The 19939-nt window shown below is 31.7% G+C and overlaps 1 protein-coding gene across 1 annotated transcript; it reads left to right on the top strand.

The window, feature by feature from the left end:
* Window positions 1–9168: 9168 nt before the first annotated feature.
* Window positions 9169–19085, top strand: AMY3 (alpha-amylase-like 3). Its single transcript, XM_028063034.2, has 13 exons — window positions 9169–9655; window positions 9999–10129; window positions 10286–10340; window positions 10435–10557; window positions 10708–10828; window positions 11370–11725; window positions 12198–12889; window positions 13190–13379; window positions 14524–14630; window positions 16281–16530; window positions 17178–17300; window positions 17607–17774; window positions 18534–19085. Exons 1-13 carry the CDS (start codon window positions 9353–9355, stop codon window positions 18690–18692), a joined length of 2778 nt encoding a protein of 925 aa, XP_027918835.1. The 5' UTR covers window positions 9169–9352; the 3' UTR covers window positions 18693–19085.
* The last annotated feature ends 854 nt before the right edge of the window (window positions 19086–19939 follow it).

Raw genomic sequence — 19939 nt, 5'->3', positions numbered from 1 at the left:
AGTTGAGCTGGGAGCATATTCGTGATTCTTTTTTCTGGTGTCATTTCGTGAGTTGTTCAGCTGTACTACGTGTAAACTACAGAAACAAACATGCATCTTTCTTTCTACCGATTTTTACTCTTTTATCAAAAGGAAATATTTACTATTGAATAATACCTATTTAAAAGTAAAAATTTGAAAAATGTATATAACTTTTACTAAATTAATATTTCATGGTTATCAATTTTATTAATGACTAATGTTATCAAAACATTTTTTAATAAATTAAATAAAGTCTATTTTGGTTTAATTATTAGTTCTTAATTGACAAAATTTAAAGTTAAACACAATTTAAGATTCAATTTCAATTTAGTAATTTCTTCTTGAATATAAATGGGTCCCAAATTCTCCATAGATAAGCTCAAAATTAAATTCGTTAGCTCATGATTGAAACTTGATAATGCATTCCAATTATTTTCCTTTTAAATCTTCATACATGAAAAAGTAAATTACTTTTACTATCATCGTAAAACTTTAAGAGATTTACATGTGAACACGAAAAATTTATCTAACTAAAAATTTCATATACTTCAACTTTTTATTATACTAGAATATATATTACAAGGAAATTGTGTATTGTCAACCTACATAATTGGGTAAGAGCAAAAATTAGTAATTTAAGTTTATCGATGATTAAAAGTACATTAATAAATCGATTGTCGATAAATTTTATTGATGAGTTTTGTAATAAGTTAGTAATTATTGATGATCACAAATCTATCGGTAATTATTGACGGATTATAATTTCAATAAATTCTAGGGTTAAATATGTTTTTTGTCTTTCAAATTTTAGTAAAAATTGGAATTAGTTTCTCTTTAAAATCTTTAACTAGTTTAGTCCCTTAACTTTGTAAATGCGTTAATTTAGTCCTTCTAACCAAATTTTATTAAGTTTATTTGACGTTTCAAAGTTTCAAACACATTTCATTATATTATTTTAATTTGTTTACATTGTTTGACACATGTTCACTTCAATGTCAGTTGAAAAACGCTTTTGAAACGTCAAATAAACTTAAAAAAATTTGGTTTAAAGCATTAAATTCACACATTTATAAAGATGAAAGACTAAGTTTTCCAATAGTGACTAATTCTAATTTTCAATGTTGAAGGACCAATAACATATTTAACCATAAATGTTATCAATAAAAGTTGTGATTGAGTTTTTCTTCTTCTTCCTCCTCTTCTTTCGTTTCTTGCTCATCTTTTTCTTATTCTTCCTCCTCTTTACCTCGTTGTGCCTCCACCATCTCATCAATCGCGTCACTTCCAGCTCATTCTCCTTCTTCTCCTCCTCCTATTTCTCTCCCTCTTTCACCTTTGTTGACTTTGGCGGTCACAGTCGCATCGAGCTTTTATTGTCATCGTCGTCGCACTTCCACTGCTACCACCAGCTTTGATTTCCTCCTCCTCCACCACTTCTTCTTTCTCTTCATCCTTTTATTCTTTTCTTCTTCTTCATACCCATTTTTCCTTAATATATAAAAAATCTCATCAGACTTGGTAGAAAATTGATCGTTTAATATAATATTATTATTTGTTTTATATTTTTAATCGATACATAAAAACATGAAAGTGATATCCATTTTTAAATTTATAGTTTTTCTTCTATAAATATAGAGTTTTCTTCTTTGTAAATTTTAGAGTTAAACCATAAATTAAATTCTAAATCAAGTTAAACTATGACAATGTTAAACTATGATAATGTTTATAATTTAGTTTAGATTGTGATATGAATAGTCATATATATATATATATATATATATATATATATATAGATAATCAATTTGAATTATTTTTAAAATAGAAAATCTCAACTATTTTTTTATTGGAATTCTAGATATCGATAATTCTATATCGTGATGAATTAAAATAAATACTATATCAATGTAGCGTAATATCAATTATTTATAATATTTTAATTTTGATTTCTTAAATATATATGATAAATAAATAAATTTTTATTTTTATGTAAAATATGTTTTAAAAGAAATAAAGATGTTCTAAAAATAAATAAATAAAAAATATTAAACAAATAACATTCTTCCTTGTTTTATTATATGTTTATTGAATTTCAAATTTCAAATTTCTTCCTCCTTTCTTATTTGTAAGTCTAATTTTTCTCTTTCTTCCCTGAAATCACATCTTCAATCAATTATCTTCTATCAATTTGATATTGTTAATTGTATTTCCTATTTTATTAACCATATATTATTTATTTATTATGAATTTTGTGGTAAGGACACCCAATTTTAGATGATGTTAAAATACAACTTTTCATTTATTTTCTCCTCTTGAACATCAAATTTTGTAAATGATACCAATATTTTTTATTTTTTTTATATTTTCATTTGTACCTATCTCCTTGTTCATAAAATCTAAAACAAATATTGTTTTTCATGTGAACTTTAAATATTTATACATTGTTTGCATTTTTTTACACAATGTTTGTTTTCAAATGACAACATATATCTTTTCTATTTCAGTTGAAGAATACTTAACAAATTTTTATTAATCTCAAGAACATGTAAGAAATAAAAAATTAATTTGACACTTGAATGAATATTAATTGTAATTGTTCATGTACCTTTCACAATAAGTTGTTCTCCATTTTTAGTTCATGCTTTAAAAATATTATATTTGTTGAACTCTTTGAAATGTTATCAATCATGAGCCATGTAGTATGTACAACTACTATATATAATCTAACTTTTTGGTAGATTCGTTGTTGTAACACATGGTGTTGAAAGAAGTAGTTTATTTTCTGATTAGTCCTCTACAATGTTGACATCTTCTTGAAGATGTTGAGATTCACGTATCTTTCCTACATGTCCCAATGGTTTACATTTGTGGCATTTTGCATATGGTTCCACCAACACTTTTGTTGGTGATTAATTTTCTTACAATAAAGACAAGATAAAAAAAAAAACCCGTGTGTTGTTGTTTTAATCATATTTGCTTCATTTGTAGTTCTTGACGTCAAAAGAACTTCCATTGGTATAAAGTAAAATATCTTCAATCACATGATCTTCTTCCATTAATATCTACTGCAAAGACATGTATCTCTTGAAATATCATTTGTGTTCTTTTAAGGAACAATAAACAATGCAATCATTTTTCACAACTTCTCATAAATCTAATATCTCTAGATAAATTTGTCTTCTTACAACTTATAGATCATAACTTTTGTCATCAAAGAATAACGATTTATGATTTTTTTTTTCTTTAATTCCACGAATTGTGTAAGAAGAATAATTCTTGAGATACTTTTAGAATTTAAGTTTTGAAAATATGAAAAATATACTATACAAAACAACTTGTCATTTAATTTTATTCATGCACTTTATACACGAAGCAAATGGTAAAATATCAAATATTACAATTTTTTGTTTTTTATTTTTTAAATCTAAATATTATTTTTTAATTTCTTAAAAGTTCATTTAAATAAAAGATGGCAAACAAACATTTTCAACAATTCTTAATTATAAAACTTAAATAAACAATTTGTTAAGTAAATTTTGTAGGCTTATCTCAACATTGCACCTAAATAAAGTCATCTGCTGTGGACAAAACAAGTCTATTTTTGTTTCATTTGTTTCTCTTTCCTCACACTTTCAACAAATACCCCATATATTAAAGGGAAAGGCTATGTTGTTATAGTTATCTCTTACAAATTTGCTTGTGTCAAATGATAATCACAAATATTAAAAGGGATAGTGTTTTAAGTGAGTCAAACAAGCAATTATTATCAGACTTACTTGAAACAATTGTTTAAAAAGAGGTTACTTTACGTATATGTATTGAAACAATAATTGTAGTATCTTATTTTTAAGATTATTTAAAAGCAAATAACACAAGATTACTAGCTCAAATGCTCTTTATGAAGGTTTAACTTTTCTTTTTCAAACCATTTGAATAATAAGTTCTTAGCTGATTTATTGGTGGACGTGCCAATTTTCAAATATTCCTTCTAGTGATGACAATGACACCATATGTATCCCTTATATTTACACAAGAAAATACTTAAATTCGAAAGAAAAGTTTAAATTTAATCGATAACTAGAAGCTAACCAAACAATATACCAAGTTAACGCCAAGTAAAATGTATTGCATTATGTATATTATATGCTAAAATTAAATTAAAAAAACACATACTTTATACCTTGGCAAAGTTACAAGAATACTATATAAAGAAAATAGATTAAAACGAAGTAACATAATTTATATCCATGCAAAATAGCATAGAACTTTAAATTTCATTCCATTCCATTCCAAACACTTATGATCTTTGTTTATGAATCTCGAATAATATATATAGATGGATAGTTAGTGACCAATAGTAATTCTCACTCTTGCTCTGTTCATTTCCAAACAACGAAGCTAAGAGGTTAAGAGGAGTATGTTTCTACACGAATAGGAGCAAAGCAATTGTATATTGTAATCATGGTCATGAGCTATCTAGATGTAGATGGACCATAACACCCAAAACAAACTCTTTTATAATTTTGTATTTATAATTAATTTTTTTTAAACTTAAAAATTAATTAATTCTTATTATTTTTTAAAAAATAATAACAAAATTTATAAAATAAAAATAATTAACCATTATATTAACTAAATTATAACTATTTTATAAATTAAAAGTATTAATATCTAAAATAATTGTTATTATAATAAACAAATATAATTAATTTTTTAATTAGAGTCCAAATTCGATCTTTAATATCCGCTAGTTATTATTATTAACTTTAAATTAATTTCTAAAATCTAATTTAAATTGAATAATAATAAGTAATTAAAATTTTAATAAACAATTTAATTTAACTTTTAATTTATAAAATATCACTAGTTAATATAATAATTTTCTAAATATTTAACAATATTTTATGATTTTTTTAATTACATATTATTAAAAGTTTCAAATCAGGTTTCTGAAATTTGAAAATACACTGTTTAAACCATATGGTAAAGATAAAATATGGTGCTTATCAAAGGTGAAATCTTCAATAATTAAAATATATATATATATATATATATATATATATATATATATATATATATATATGAAAGTTTAAAACTAGTATCGAGTGGGGTGTTAAAAAGTGAAAGTTTAAAAGATAATGTAAAAACTTAAACCTTGTATATACAAAGGATGAAGAGTGAACGGTAATAATAAAATATTGAAAACTAAGAAATATAATTTTTTTAAATTATAAATCAATTCTTAAATGATATAAGAGAAAAGTAGGGGTATTCATATGGATCGGATTTATTTTTAATGATCTAATTCATATTTATTTCATATATATATAAATAATTAAATCAGATTTTTAATCTAAATTCATTTTTTAGTAAAACTAGTTTGAATATTTTAAAATTTATATCTAAATATTTGGATCAAGATTTAAATTCTATCCAAATATTTGGATTAAGTTCAAAATCCAGAATCATTTTTTATAAAAGAAATTTAAATTAAATTTTTTAAAATTTGTCTTTTTAAAGTTGATATGATACAATTTGGATAGAGTTATCAATTTGGCCCAACTCACAAGGTTAGATCTTGGCCCATGTGGGTCTTGACCCATAGGACAAAAAAACCCTTCATTAAAGAAGCCTACAAAGGCCAAAAACCACACAAAAACCCTGTGGGTCAAGACCCGCTAATGGGCTTTCTTCTTAAACATGAAAAATATATATATTTTTTTAAAAAAATTATTAAACTTTCTGTCATCCAGGTCGTCAGGTCGAGCCAAGCCAACCTGTATAGATCGTCGGGCTGGAGTGGTCTGTCTGACTCGTTGTGTCTGCTTGACCTAACACGTTCGACTTGTCGGGCCTGTTAGAGTCGCCGACCCTGGACAGTCTATACAGGGTCGTTGGGCTGGCCTAGCCCGTTTTGGTCTTCGGGCTCGTTGGACCCGTTCGGGTCATCAGACTCACTCGACTTATTTGGGTTGTTGGGTCCTCCCAGCCCGTTTGTGTCTTTGGGCCTACCCGAGCCGTTCAGGTCGTTGGGCCCAACCGACTCATCCAAGTCGTCAGGCCTGCCCAACCCGTCTGATCATCGGGCTCACCCGACCCTTCAAGGTCTTCAAACCTTCCTGGTTCGTACAGGTTTTTGGGCACGACCCATCCGAGTTTGAAAATTATCCTAGTCCATCTCAACCTTTAGCTTGACCTAACTAAAAATTTAAATTAAAAATTTAGATTAAGTTTTTTGGACTATCCATATTTGAAAATCTTGATTTAGAGAATGAATATCCGATCCATAAAATATATAAAATGTAAATTAAATTAAAATCCATATCAATTAAAATAGATTTTAAATAAATTAAATTTTTAATAAAATGAAATTTGAATGTGTAAGTCCCAGTTTTAATTTTCTGCCCTAATGTTTAAGGGTTGGCCTTAATCTGTTGGGCCTAAAGGGTGACCCATAGGGTGCTAAGGCCCTAAAGCTACTAAGGTTCCCTTTCAGCCCCACTTTTGCAAATCTGCCCTAACACGCTCATTCACAGAAACATAGCCGTCTTCCTCCGCTGCCCAAAAGAGCTCTGCTAAGGTTTACGCCATCTCGATCAAACAAAGCTCAACTTCGTTTCTATATCCCACGTAAGTATTCCTTAGCTAACGCTGATCTTTCTCCAGTTGCGTTTCTATTATTCCAATTAGGATTTCATAGTAACCTTGCTCTGGTTCCGTTCCATCGTGTTTCCAGTTTTGGGTTTGCCCGTAGGATTGTGGTGCTCACGGTTGCATATCAAAGTTTCTGCTAGCCTTCCATGTAAGGGAAGCTAGAACCCTTTCTGTTTCATATGCTTGTCTATTGTCTGGTTGGTGTTTCGTGATTCTTGAACTAGTATGCTACTGTGAATGCAGGGAAGGGTTGGTAATATTGAATATGCGTAAAATACAACTGATGCAGGTGCGAATAATGGCGAAGTCTGATAATCTCGCCCAAGCGAGCTTGTCTCGCCTAGGCGAGACTAGCAAAGGTTTTGCCCAGGATTCCTACGCGAGGGGTCGCTTAAGCGAAGAGTCCCCGTTTTGAGCGAGATGCATTCTCGCTTAAGCGAGGAAGGCTCGCCTAAGCGAGACCCCGCAGGGAGCCACTGTTCCCACTCCTCGAATTCTCGCCTGAGCGAGGGAAACCTCTCGCCTGAGCGAGTATCCTCAGATTGAGCGAGAGTTAGGCGAGGATGCACCCTGTACTGTTTTCTTCTATGTTAATTGGGTGAATATCACATGTATGACTGGGTTATTGTGCTAAAGTATGTTCTGAATGTTTATGCATAAGGGATGTGGTTCATGAGTTATGAATTGAGTGATTTTGTATGCATGAGATGGTAACGTTGAGATTTATGAGTTTTACATGATGTGAGTATGATATATGTATGAGATGATTCATGGAATTGAAATGATGAGTTTGGTATGAGTTCGACATGAGACACGAAAGGATTGGTATAAATGTGGCATGATAATGATATAAGACGGAGTTCCATATTCATGATTCGAGAATAGTGAGTTTGTATGGTTTGGCTGGGAATACGAAAGAGGTTAATTATGAGAAACTGTATGTGATGCATATGTATATATGTGTATACGCATGCTGAATCCGTTTGATTGATTAAGAATGTTGGTCCGTGTCAGTGCGTAATTCCTTGGGATCTCTAGGTGAGATTCTCAAGGTCGTGCTTCAGTGCCCCATCTGTATAACTAGGTAAGGATTCAAGGTAAGGTTGCATCCTGACACTCTAAGGAGTCAGTTAGTCTCACCTACAGTGGACTGACTCTTGTGGTGAGAGTAGCAGGAGGCTTGAAATTCATTAAGGGCTAACCTTGTGGTGAGGGAAAATTGATTCATTGTAACACTTGTAACACATAGCTCGGGGGTGAGCAGAGGTATCCACCACAAGTGCAAGCATCTGCTGAATCTGACCAAGTTATACGTATCCGATGAGTCGAGTCGAGTCTTAGTGTATTATTTGGAAGGTTGTAACATGCTTCTGTGACGTATGTATAATGGACTGTGAATATGTATCTGATTTCTTTAATGAAATGGTTTTTGGCTCTAGCTTACCCTTTGCTTGTTTGATTGTCTTGTGTGTGGTACTTCTCTTTGCGATGATCATCAAATTATTGATGTGAGCAGAAACGAGAGGTTCTCGCGGTCAACAGGGGAATGGTGACTCCGCTGCATAGCCCGCTTGGGCTGGATCCTGATCCATGATCTTTCTTGTAGGGCCACGACCCATGTAACATCTGTCCCTTACATTTCAAGTTGATTTTTGTAGAATATTTTGTAACTGTTTCTTTTGACATCGTTACGCGTTTTGGTTGGTTGTATGAAGTTACTTTTAAACTTCGGGACTGCGCTAAGATATTATTCTAGTGTGACGCTTCTTTTAATTACGCTATTAATTAAACAGGACGTTACAGAATGAATTGGACCAGAACAAAAGTAGATCAAATAAAAAAATTAATTTTTTTCCAAAAAAATAAATTGTTGAGAAAAATGGACACATAGAACCTAATTGAGTTTTTATCTTCGGATAAAAGAAGACCAGCAACCAACGGTGTGTTATAAACACGACAAAATATAATCTTCTCTCGCTTTGACAATATGCAGAATTATATTATTTTTTTAAATTTGAAGTATTAAATTAAAAAATTGGCATTATTCTTAAGCTGATCGATTTATATAAAAATTAAGAAAAATAAAATAAAATAAAATATAGTATTTTGTATATAAAATTTATTAGAATAATTAAAAATAATTTAAGAAAACTTTTATTAAAAATATAAAATAATAAAATAATAATTTTAATTCATAAAATAATTAAATTTAAATTAATAATCATTTAAAAAATAAATTAAAAATATACTTATAGTGTTTTTTTTTTATATTTTGTATAAGTATATAAGTATAAATAGATTCACTTTTATATTTAGTTAGTTAACTACGTATGTAACTATATCCGTTAAAACTCGTGTTTTGAATCAGAAAGAAAAGACCGTAAATAACAAAAGCAATTAGAACTAATTGAAATAATAATGGAGATGATCGGTGATGTATTTGTTTCCTTTGCTCAGAAATGAAGAAAAGAAATTGATCTCACCCATCCCAAGAGGAAAAAATTATTGAAAGAACACGTGAGATAGTATTGTGTAATAATTCTTAAATTCGAAAAAACATTTCTGTCCACACCTCCAATTTGGTGCAATCCAACAAACACAGACACAGTTGCTTAATTCATCACCTTCTGCAATCTCTTCTTCTTCATTCCCATTTCCTTGCAAAAGGAACCACCCTACCATGAGCATCTCCACCACGCTTTCCTTTGACCCTCTCTTCAGCTTCAATCACTGTGTCAACAGAGAAAGAGAACCCTCCATTCACAGTTCTAAGCCAAAGCTATTCTCTCTTACTTCCTCCTCCACTCTCACCCTCTTCAACTCCAGCAACAACAACTGTAGCTATAACTTCGCCTCTTGGAAACCCCACAAGTTCCACACTCCAAAGTTTGAAGCTTTTGCTACAAACACTGATACCCTCGAGTCCCTTCAGTCTTCTGATGTCTTGTTCGATCAGACGTTCCCCATCAACAGAACTGAACTGGTCTCTCTTTTGTCCTCCCACTTTTGTTGAAGGGGTGTTGTATATGTAAAGAGAGTTTGTGGAATACCCAGACGAGTTTTATTTGGATCAGCTTGATTGTTGTTGATATGTTGATTTTTTGGGATTGTCAGGATTTTTGTTTTTTGTTTTTGCTTGTTCAATCAAACATAGTGGTAGTACTGTAAAACTATCAAATAGTTTCCTACTTGTATTTGCAAGGAAAAAAAAGAGAATCACCCGTACAGAAAAGGCCTTTTCCTTTTTCATTTGTCATTAATAGACGTAGTGTGGTGTTTGGCATTGATAGGATTTTTGTGTTGATTGATTGTAACGGAATCTGCAGGTGGAGGGAAAGATCTTTGTAAGATTGGATCATGGGAAGGATTTGGGAAATTGGGAGCTTACAGTGGGTTGCAATCTAACAGGGAAATGGATTCTTCATTGGGGAGTTTCTCGTGTGGATGATGTTGGAAGGTACGGCATGTCAAATAAGGTGTTTGAATTATATTTAATTTTTATTTTGAGATGTGGGGTGATTGTGCTTTGTATTTTGCATCATGGTAAGAGCTAAGTCTTAATGCTAATGACTCGATGAAGATATATGATCATGGTGTAACCTTAATTCTGCAGTGAGTGGGATCAACCTCCGCGGGATATGATACCACCTGGATCTGTTCCTATTAAGGTAGACCATGGCTTCATGTCCTCTCATGATCTCTCGTATGGTCCTTGTTTATTATGGCCATGCAGAAAGTTTGAGTGTGATTTAAAAATTTCAGGACTATGCAATAGAAACACCTATGCTGAAATCATTGTCGTCTGCTGAAGGAGATGCTTTACATGAAGTCAAGATCGATCTTAAACCCAACAATGATATTTCAGCGATTAATTTTGTTCTCAAGGTTTGTATTTTTGCTGCTAGCAGTTGGAGATGTTGGTTCTTAATGTTGAATATGTGGTTGACCTAAAGAACCTTTTTACAGAACTACCCTACCCACTTTCAGTACTAATTCTTTCTTTCCAATTTTGGTGCTCTTGTTAATGCATTGCAGGATGAGGAAACTGGTGCATGGTATCAACACAAAGGAAGAGATTTCAAGGTTCCTCTGGTTAATTACCTTAAGGAGGATGCTAATATAATTGGACCCAAAAAAGGTTTTAGTTTGTGGCCAGGTATTTTGAAATAGTATATATATTGTGATTGCTTTTAAAGTGTGTTATATAAATCGTAATTCTATGATACATTGTTGCCCATAGTTCCAACTGGTTCCTATTTGTGTAATGTTGCCTTCAACCTCTAGAAATGAGGAAATTTTTCTTAAGGTGGTTATATATATATAATGGACAATAGAGTGTACAGCCATTAAAAATGTTGCACCAAAGAAAATAGAAAATCTTTGCCATTTGGTACGTTTTTCAATTTTGTATTCCACAATAATGTAGGGGAAAATAAGAATATTTTGTTTTTTTGTCTGAAGAATGAAACTTGGTTAGATCCTAACATCACGTTGTATCTAATATTTGTACTGACAAAATTGGCAATAATGAGGCAGTTATCTAGTTAATTTTGAAATGATCATAATTTGAGCTTATAATGTGTTCGGGATGCTCTTTCTCTTTTCATTTTAATTTTTTAATCCTTTTAGCCGTGTCTTCACACAATTATTTTGGCAAGCTTGAACTGAGATACATTTCACGGTTTTTTCTCTCCTAGGGGCCTTGGGGCAGATATCTAACATTCTCCTCAAGTCAGATGCAACGCATGACAAGGTTCAAGATGGCGACACTGGATCCAGAAATACACAAGTGGAAAATAGTCAACTAGAAGGTTTCTATGTAGAGCTGCCTATTACCAAGGAAATTATTGTCGATAACTCTATCACTGTCTCCATTACGAAGTGCTCTGAAACGGCTAAGAATAATTTATATCTAGAAACAGATATACCTGGAGATATTCTCCTTCATTGGGGGGTTTGTAGGGATGATTTGAGGTGGTGGGAAATTCCACCTGCCCCTCATCCACCAGAGACAATAGCATTTAAGGACAGAGCATTAAGAACTAAGTTACAGGTACAGTTCTGACTATTTGTATTTTTTTTAATGTTTTAGTACTTGTTTAGGTTATGAAATATATTTCCAAACTATTGCTCCAATGGTCATGCTATTCTATTTTCTTTTTTACATATTCAAGGAAGATGTTTCTGCACTAAAGTAATTTGATAGGATTTTAAACCTGATTTTCCCATCATTTTAACAAATTAGTAAATAAATATCATAATGGTGATCTGATCTTAATGGACCAACAAAATTAAGACTGTATGCCGTGTCAATATCTCAAGGATTACTGAAGTTCTTCTTCTAAATACTGATGCAAGGTTATAAGTCCTTTTATTCTAAAGTTTTATTCTTGTTATTCCCTTTCCCCCCTTTTTTCTTCTTTCTCTTAGAAAACTGGAAATTCGGTTTATGTCTGTCAGAATGCGGTATTGTTGGTCCATGACATTCTGTGTTTTATGATGTATTTACTTCTCATCTTCTGCAGTCAATAGACAATGGAGTGGGAAGTTCATTGCAGCTCTCTTTGGGAGAAGAATTTTCTGGATTTCTTTTTGTTTTAAAGCTAAATGACGGTACTTGGATAAATGACATGGGAGATGACTTTTACATTTCTCTCCCAAGATCTAGTAGCTTAATTATTGGCAAGAAGGATGACCAATTTGAGGGTGTGCAGAGGGAAGTGACGGAAGTCACTGAAGAGGCAGGTCAAGAGGAATCTGCATCTACATTTACTGATGAAATAATCAATGAAATAAGGCATTTGGTGACAGATATTTCCTCTGAGAAGAATAGAAAGACAAAATCCAAAGAAGCACAAGAATCCATTCTTCAAGAAATTGAAAAGCTAGCTGCAGAGGCCTACAGTATCTTCAGAAGTTCCGTTCCAACTTTCTCAGAGGAAACTATTGTGGAATCTGAGGCTGCTGTTGAATCCAAGACAGTAATATTTCCTGAATTGCCTCCACAAATATCCTCCGGAACAGGCACAGGGTATGAAATACTATGCCAAGGGTTTAATTGGGAATCCCATAAATCTGGAAGATGGTACATGGAGCTTAAAGAGAAAGCTGCAGAACTGGCATCGTTTGGCATTACTGTGATATGGTTACCACCCCCGACAGAATCTGTTTCTCCTGAAGGATATATGCCAAAGGATTTATATAATTTAAATTCTAGGTACTTGATTAAAATCCTATTAAAAGGCTAATCGTTTCATAGTTTTAGATGGCTGTTATCTTTTAAGTATTTATGCAGAGAGCCCACTGTTATGTATGTTGTTTACCCCCAAATGCACTTGCCGTATGCTGCACCTTCAAATATTATACTTAGTGATTGACTCAAGTAGAAAGCAACATTCTATGTTCTGATTGATGCATTGCATGAAAAGAAAAAAGAATGTCTCAGGATGTAAAAAAGTGTGATATCCGTGAAAAGGAACTTTGACATGAACTGTTAATGTTTTTATTAATATTTCAGATATGGAACTATTGATCAACTGAAGGATGTGGTAAAAAGTTTTCATGAAGTTGGAATCAAAGTGCTTGGAGATGTTGTTTTAAATCACCGCTGTGCTCACTATAAGAATCCAAATGGTATTTGGAACTTATTTGGAGGTCGTCTCAACTGGGATGAGCGTGCAATTGTAGCTGATGATCCACATTTTCAGGTTTTTGAGGATTTTGGATATTTTTTTTTTCTTTACTCTTTACTCAGTATTGGCAATCATCCTAAAATAATTGGATAGATCTTATCTATTTTTGACATTTTTCTATATTCTTAGGACATAGCTAGTTTCTTTTGTGGGTTGTAGATAAACATGTTTCAGTCATACTTTTTCCCCAAACTATAGGGTAGTTAAATTTCTATCCCAAAATTGAGAACAATTAATAATTGTATCAAAACTCATAACATGCTTTCAAGAAGGAAAATGTATAAGGAAGATGTATTGTGTGCTTTGGTTACCATTTCCCATGAAGTCTGTCCATTTGAAAATTATTGATTTTCTTTTTCTTTTTCGAATTTAATAAGCATATCATTGTATTGTTCATTCCAAATTACTGTGATTGTTTGCATATTTCATTAATTGATAACAAAATAACTTTATATTCATGAGGCTAGATTAAAAGAATTATCAATCATTTGTAGAGTGGATAATCTTGCTAAAATAAATGGTTTATCTTATTTACATTTATGAAATTGCTACGACATTAACATCGGTTACTTTTGCAAGAGGAGGAGACACTTTGTGAATAGCTTATTTCATATTTGTGTTCTTACAAATACGAAACTCCAGTAATTTCTATATTTTTATTAGTTTTGATGTTTCTATCTGCAGCCACTGGAATAGTTTTTTTGTGTAAAGTCATAAAGCTGGTACTTCTGGTGAAGTGAAAGTTCTCACTTTTCAAGAACCATGGAATGGATTATTAGAATTTAGTAACCTAGATTTTAGATAATTGATTATGATTGTATTACTTTTTTTCCCTCTACCCTATGATTTGAATTGGAACATTCAGGATCCTTTTTGTACCTTGCATAAATAAAATCGTTTGATTTTTAAGAGTTAATAGATAAGTTTAAGGACTAAACTATATGAAGCAAAGGTTCATGTGCATCACGTGAATCTAATCTTCACGCATGCCGCATTTTTTATTTTGAAACCCACTTAATATTGCAAGTATTTCATGATAAACAACGTTGGATAACAATGATGTATTTAGAAATTTCTTCTGTTGTCAGTATGTAGTACAATGAAGCATTTATTCTTTCTGGGCGAATCTGATGTGTATTATAATCTTTCTGCCATGCAGGGGAGGGGCAACAAGAGTAGCGGGGACAATTTTCATGCTGCTCCAAACATTGATCACTCGCAGGAATTTGTGAGAAAGGATCTTAAAGAATGGTTATTGTGGTTGAGGTTTGCATTCTAGATCCTAATTTTCAATGTTTTTTGCATGTAATGTCCAAAAAGTGTTTAGTTAGATGAGAATATAGTCAACCAGTTTGTTACTTAATACATTCTTAGTTAAATTTCTGAAATAGCAATACTTGAGATCTAACCTTCTTCTCGACTTTTTATAATCTTTCCTCTTGGAAGCTGTTTTCGGACTCCAGAATGTCTTAACCAATTAGCTTGAATGTCCATGATGGCACTTGAGCAACATTGAGTGGTGCATGCCATGATGACTCACCACTTAGGTGTTACTTGAGCAGCAGTCCATTACTATAGCGATATTAGTCTAGAAACACAAATTTCACTAACATGGTTTTCAAAATTTCTGTTACAACATTTATACTTTGTGTAACAATTTTTCAAAATACCAACTAAACTTCAGTAAGGTTTATATCGTCTGCTTATTTTTATACTCATACTTCGAAATTCTTACAATTATACACATGCTTATAATATCACTTTTCAGCTTACATCTCATTTTAATCACCATAAAATCCACACATCTAAATAATATCATACTAAACAGATGTAATTTACTTGAAGATAATGTGCTTACTAAGGAAACTTTTCGTTGTGCCTCTTGAAACCCGGCTGTACTTCCATAAACATAAATCCCTACACGGACAACATCTCGCTTTTAATCGAACCACTATAACCTTTCCTTTCCAAACCCCGAGAAAAGAAAACAATGGATTGAACCAATGATAGGAAATAATAACTTGCCTAGATCAATATTATGATTGGTCTATCTTTATCCACCAGCTGCCACCTCCTCGGTGATATAATTTGTTTATAAAACAGATTATTTCAAACTTTAGAATTCTAGAGTTTAGATGGAGTTTTACAGAGGTAGAGTTTCTAATGAAATAAAGAATGAATATTTATAACTTATTTATAAACCTTTATTCTATATCTATTTTAAAATTTATCTCTAAAGAAAATTTAGATCTTACAGCTCAAGTTAATGGTGAATGTATATTACGCCTTTTTGATTACTAATAATAAATATTATGCAAAGATTTGCAATTTTGGATATTTTTTACACCCTTTATATGTGCATGCTATAGATTATAGATTATTTATCTAGTATCTATAATCTTCAATGTAATGGCCATCCTGCCAACCACTGAAGCGGTTTTCAGCTAGGCCTCTATGTACCACAACTTAGGTTGGGATTGATAACCAGGCTTTTATCTTGCGATCCAAAAATTCAGTTGATTCTTTCCTTTCTTCCTACATTCATAATTGTTTGCTTTTTGTAATATTGTTCTATTTAAGAGTATTTAAAGTATAATAGATGATCTCTTAGAGTGATTTGCGTATTTCATGATTTGATACCTAATTTAATTGGATATAGGAGTCTAGTATATGAATATAAATAAGGGTTAGTAATTTGTGTTTTTGGATCCTTCTAGTAAATGTTAGAGAATGTGATTCATTGTCCGTTTTATTTCCTCATTCTCTCTACCTTAATCCCTAATCTATATAATTTCAAGAAATACTATGTTTCTAAGATGCTTTGTTAATAACTTCTTTACCTCCACCCTCCCTCATCTTTCTTTGCTTTGAAGTATTACAATAATTGTATTTTTTCTAATACTGTTTACTTTTCAGGAGAGAAATCGGGTATGATGGGTGGAGGCTTGACTTTGTCAGAGGATTTTGGGGTGGTTATGTAAAGGACTACCTGGAAGCAAGTGAGCCATACTTTGCTGTAGGAGAGTATTGGGATTCTCTTAGTTATACATATGGTGAAATGGATCATAATCAAGATGCACACAGGCAAAGGATCGTTGACTGGATCAATGCTACTGGTGGTACTGCTGGTGCATTTGATGTTACAACCAAAGGAATTCTTCACTCTGTAAGCACTCAAGTTGATTGTTTCAACTTTCAGCTACATTTATTTTAATTATCTCATGCATAAGATTTTCTGAATCTACGGACATAGCTCTTGGAGGACTTGAAAATTTTACGAAGTCATTTATCTGTTTTGAAATATTACTAATTTCTTTGTCTTGTTGGAATTTGTTTGCAATCTTTTTCTCGTGAAGACAATAAACTACTATGTTTCTTTAGCTTCTTTTTTGTTTTAAATTATTGCTTCTAGTGAACGAATCTCATTGCTAACAAGCTGCTTGTTGTGATTGGCGAGATTTAATAGATGTTCATACGAGGGAGAATTATACCGTGACTTGATTATAATGTATTGTATGGTAAATATGAATAATTAGAATACTTTTCATAAGGCTCTATTGCACATAACTAAGCAGAACATAAGATATCTTCATATTTTGGAAATATATGTGACTGTTCTTCTGATCCCAACAACTTTGCCTTCTGGCCTCTGAATTTGTTTTTGAAGTTTGAACCAAGACTCACTATATCTCCTTTAAGGATGCTTCAAAAGATGAGCAGAAAAGTGAATGCTGTCAACTTTTTTACCAGTTTAGCAGGCCATTTATATTATTTAGTCTTGGTGATATTTTGTTTAAATTCTTTCCCATATAGGCTTTGGAAAGATGTGAATACTGGCGCTTGTCAGATCAAAAGGGAAAGCCCCCTGGTGTTCTTGGATGGTGGCCATCTCGTGCTGTTACTTTTATAGAAAATCATGATACTGGTTCTACCCAGGTTTGAACTTCCCCTTTCAAAAATATTCTGGTACTCTTAGAGATTCTTTCAAGGCTAACTTTTGGTAGAAATAATTCATTATCTTTGACTGCACCTATAATTATGAATGACTCCACTAGTAAGATTTGACGTTTTCAAATTAGGTATTTCCCTCAGAATCTTTTCGAATATATATATATATATATATATATATATATATATATATTATCATAAAGTTTCTTTCATATTTTGGTTGTATTTGTTTTTATTTGTTATACTAAAAATATAAACTATCGTAAATTTTCTTTCATATTTTCTTGTGTGAAGGGTCATTGGAGATTTCCCAGTGGAAAAGAAATGCAAGGATATGCTTACACTCTTACTCACCCAGGAACTCCATCAGTGTTCTATGACCACCTTTTTTCTCACTACAAAACTGAAGTATCAACACTTCTCTCTATCAGAAAGCGAAACAAGATCCACTGCAGGAGTACAGTGAGTATCAGAACATTCTATTATGTGCTGCATACAATTGTTTAAATGGATATTTTCCGGGGTGGATGATGAGGAACTTCTTCCTTGCAATGAAAAAGTTATAGAAACTGAAAATCTATCATTGCATTATGTACTGACTGCCACTACACTGAAATTAACACATCAGAAAATGTGGCAAAGTAATGCATAATTCTTTCAACCGGAAAAGGAAAATACAGAATGACAATAATCTCTATGGTGTTAGCTGTTGTTCCAAAACCTTAATTTCCAAATAACTCTCCAGCACTTACCCCTCTATCCCTTCTTTTAATTCGTTGCTTTGCTCCTAACTTTTCCCTCGTGCTGGCCACTATCTGAAGTTTCTATCCCTTGTCAAGCTTGCTTCTCCTACATCACTTCCTAATTTACACTTTATATACAGTGATGGAGTTCTATCACAAAACATGTTTTGGTTATCAACTTATGCTAACAGAGTGAACTAATTACTCAGTAATATGACAATTGCAATAATGTTGGACAAGTAAATGAAAATCTCTGCTTGCAACATTCCGTGAGAAAGCATCTAAGCTTTCGCTGCAACAATGTCTTTACTCCTGAGAGTGGCATTATTTTTCTTGGTGTTTGATACGGGAACCCACATGCATCCTTACATATTATATCTTAATAAAAAGTCTGAATATGTTCTTTAGATAACGTAGAAACATTGACATTATTATTGGGATACTAACCTTTGCGGCTTTGATAATTCTTTTGTTTAAGGTTAAAATTTGCAAGGCAGAAAGGGATGTTTATGCAGCTTTGATAGATGAAAAAGTTGCTATGAAGATTGGACCTGGTCAATTTGAACCACCCAGTGGATCCCAAAATTGGTCCTCAGCTTTGGAGGGAAGGGACTACAAGATTTGGGAGGCATCGTAATATATCACTGTTTTTATCTTTCAAGTGTATGTTCCTCTGGAAAATCATCATCACCACTTTGTATATGTTTCTTAGGAGGTGTGACAAGCCACAATTGCTGCATAGAAGCAATATTATAGAAAAGGTTGCAGAGGGTTCATTTCAGCCCAGTGCTGACTCTTCTGGAATCAGAAATCCTTAATATTATACATTACTATGTTTATACACAGTGTACAATATTTAGATATTTAGTATTGAAAATAATGTATGCAACTGCCATATATGGTACATAATTCTTTGAGCAGGTTCCTGGATCAAGATGGCAATGTATTAAGGGAAGTTTTGAATGGGGGATTTTGGACAAAAAGGATAGGGAATGTTTATATGAATGAATAAGTTGATCATTTCATGATAGCTTATCGTTTTATTTATTTAATTTCAAAATTCTTGAATTAGAATATATCTACTCAAAATGAAAATTTTTATCCTTAATTTCCCTTTTCTTTAAAATCTTTTATTCCAAACATGCCCTAAGATTACAACTATATTTATGAATTTAGTTTTCTTTTTATTTAAGTCAGATTTTCTTAAATACTACAAAATAACCAGAAGATGAAGCAACTTGTTAATTTAAAGTTAATTACTTTTTTGGATAGTTATATGATCGTTTTTCTATCAGGCTGTATGATCTTCAGTGAACAATGTTCTATATTTTTTAATGTGATTTCTATATTTAAAAAAAAAAAACTCAATTTGGTCTCTTCAAAGTTCACTAATAGATGTTAATACAATGATTTACTATTTCTTTCACATTTATTGTCCTGTTTCATGAGTAAAATAGAAAGAATGACTTTAATGCTAACGTTTTTTCATTAGCAAAAATGAATTTACAAATGTGAACATGTACTTGCGCTACAGCAACTCATATTTAGTGTACATATGGAGTTTAAGAAACCACACATTACAAAAGATAGAGATGATACTCCACCGAAAGTATCCCTACTAATGTCCAATTCAAAGTAACCTAAGAGAAAATTATAAAAATACTTATAATTCGAATAAACTGAGTCAGAAATTGGAACATTATCTTTGTCTTTTCTAGTCTTATCATCATATTTTCTTGTATATTATCCCAAATGATATAATTGTTTGTTTTTGTGTCTTTCTTTATGTTTGAGTGTGACCACGATCTTCTATATTGCACATCAAAATTAAAAGACCAATACTCTTTTGTCACACATTATATATATTAAAAGCAAACCAAACCA

Source organism: Vigna unguiculata, chromosome 3 (assembly GCF_037176805.1).
Source record: "Vigna unguiculata cultivar grain cowpea cultivar isolate G323 ecotype 2 chromosome 3, ASM3717680v1, whole genome shotgun sequence".
Classification (NCBI taxonomy): Eukaryota; Viridiplantae; Streptophyta; class Magnoliopsida; order Fabales; family Fabaceae; genus Vigna; species Vigna unguiculata.
The sequence above is the reverse complement of the archived record's forward strand: the minus strand, read 5'-3'. Positions and strand labels throughout refer to the sequence as shown.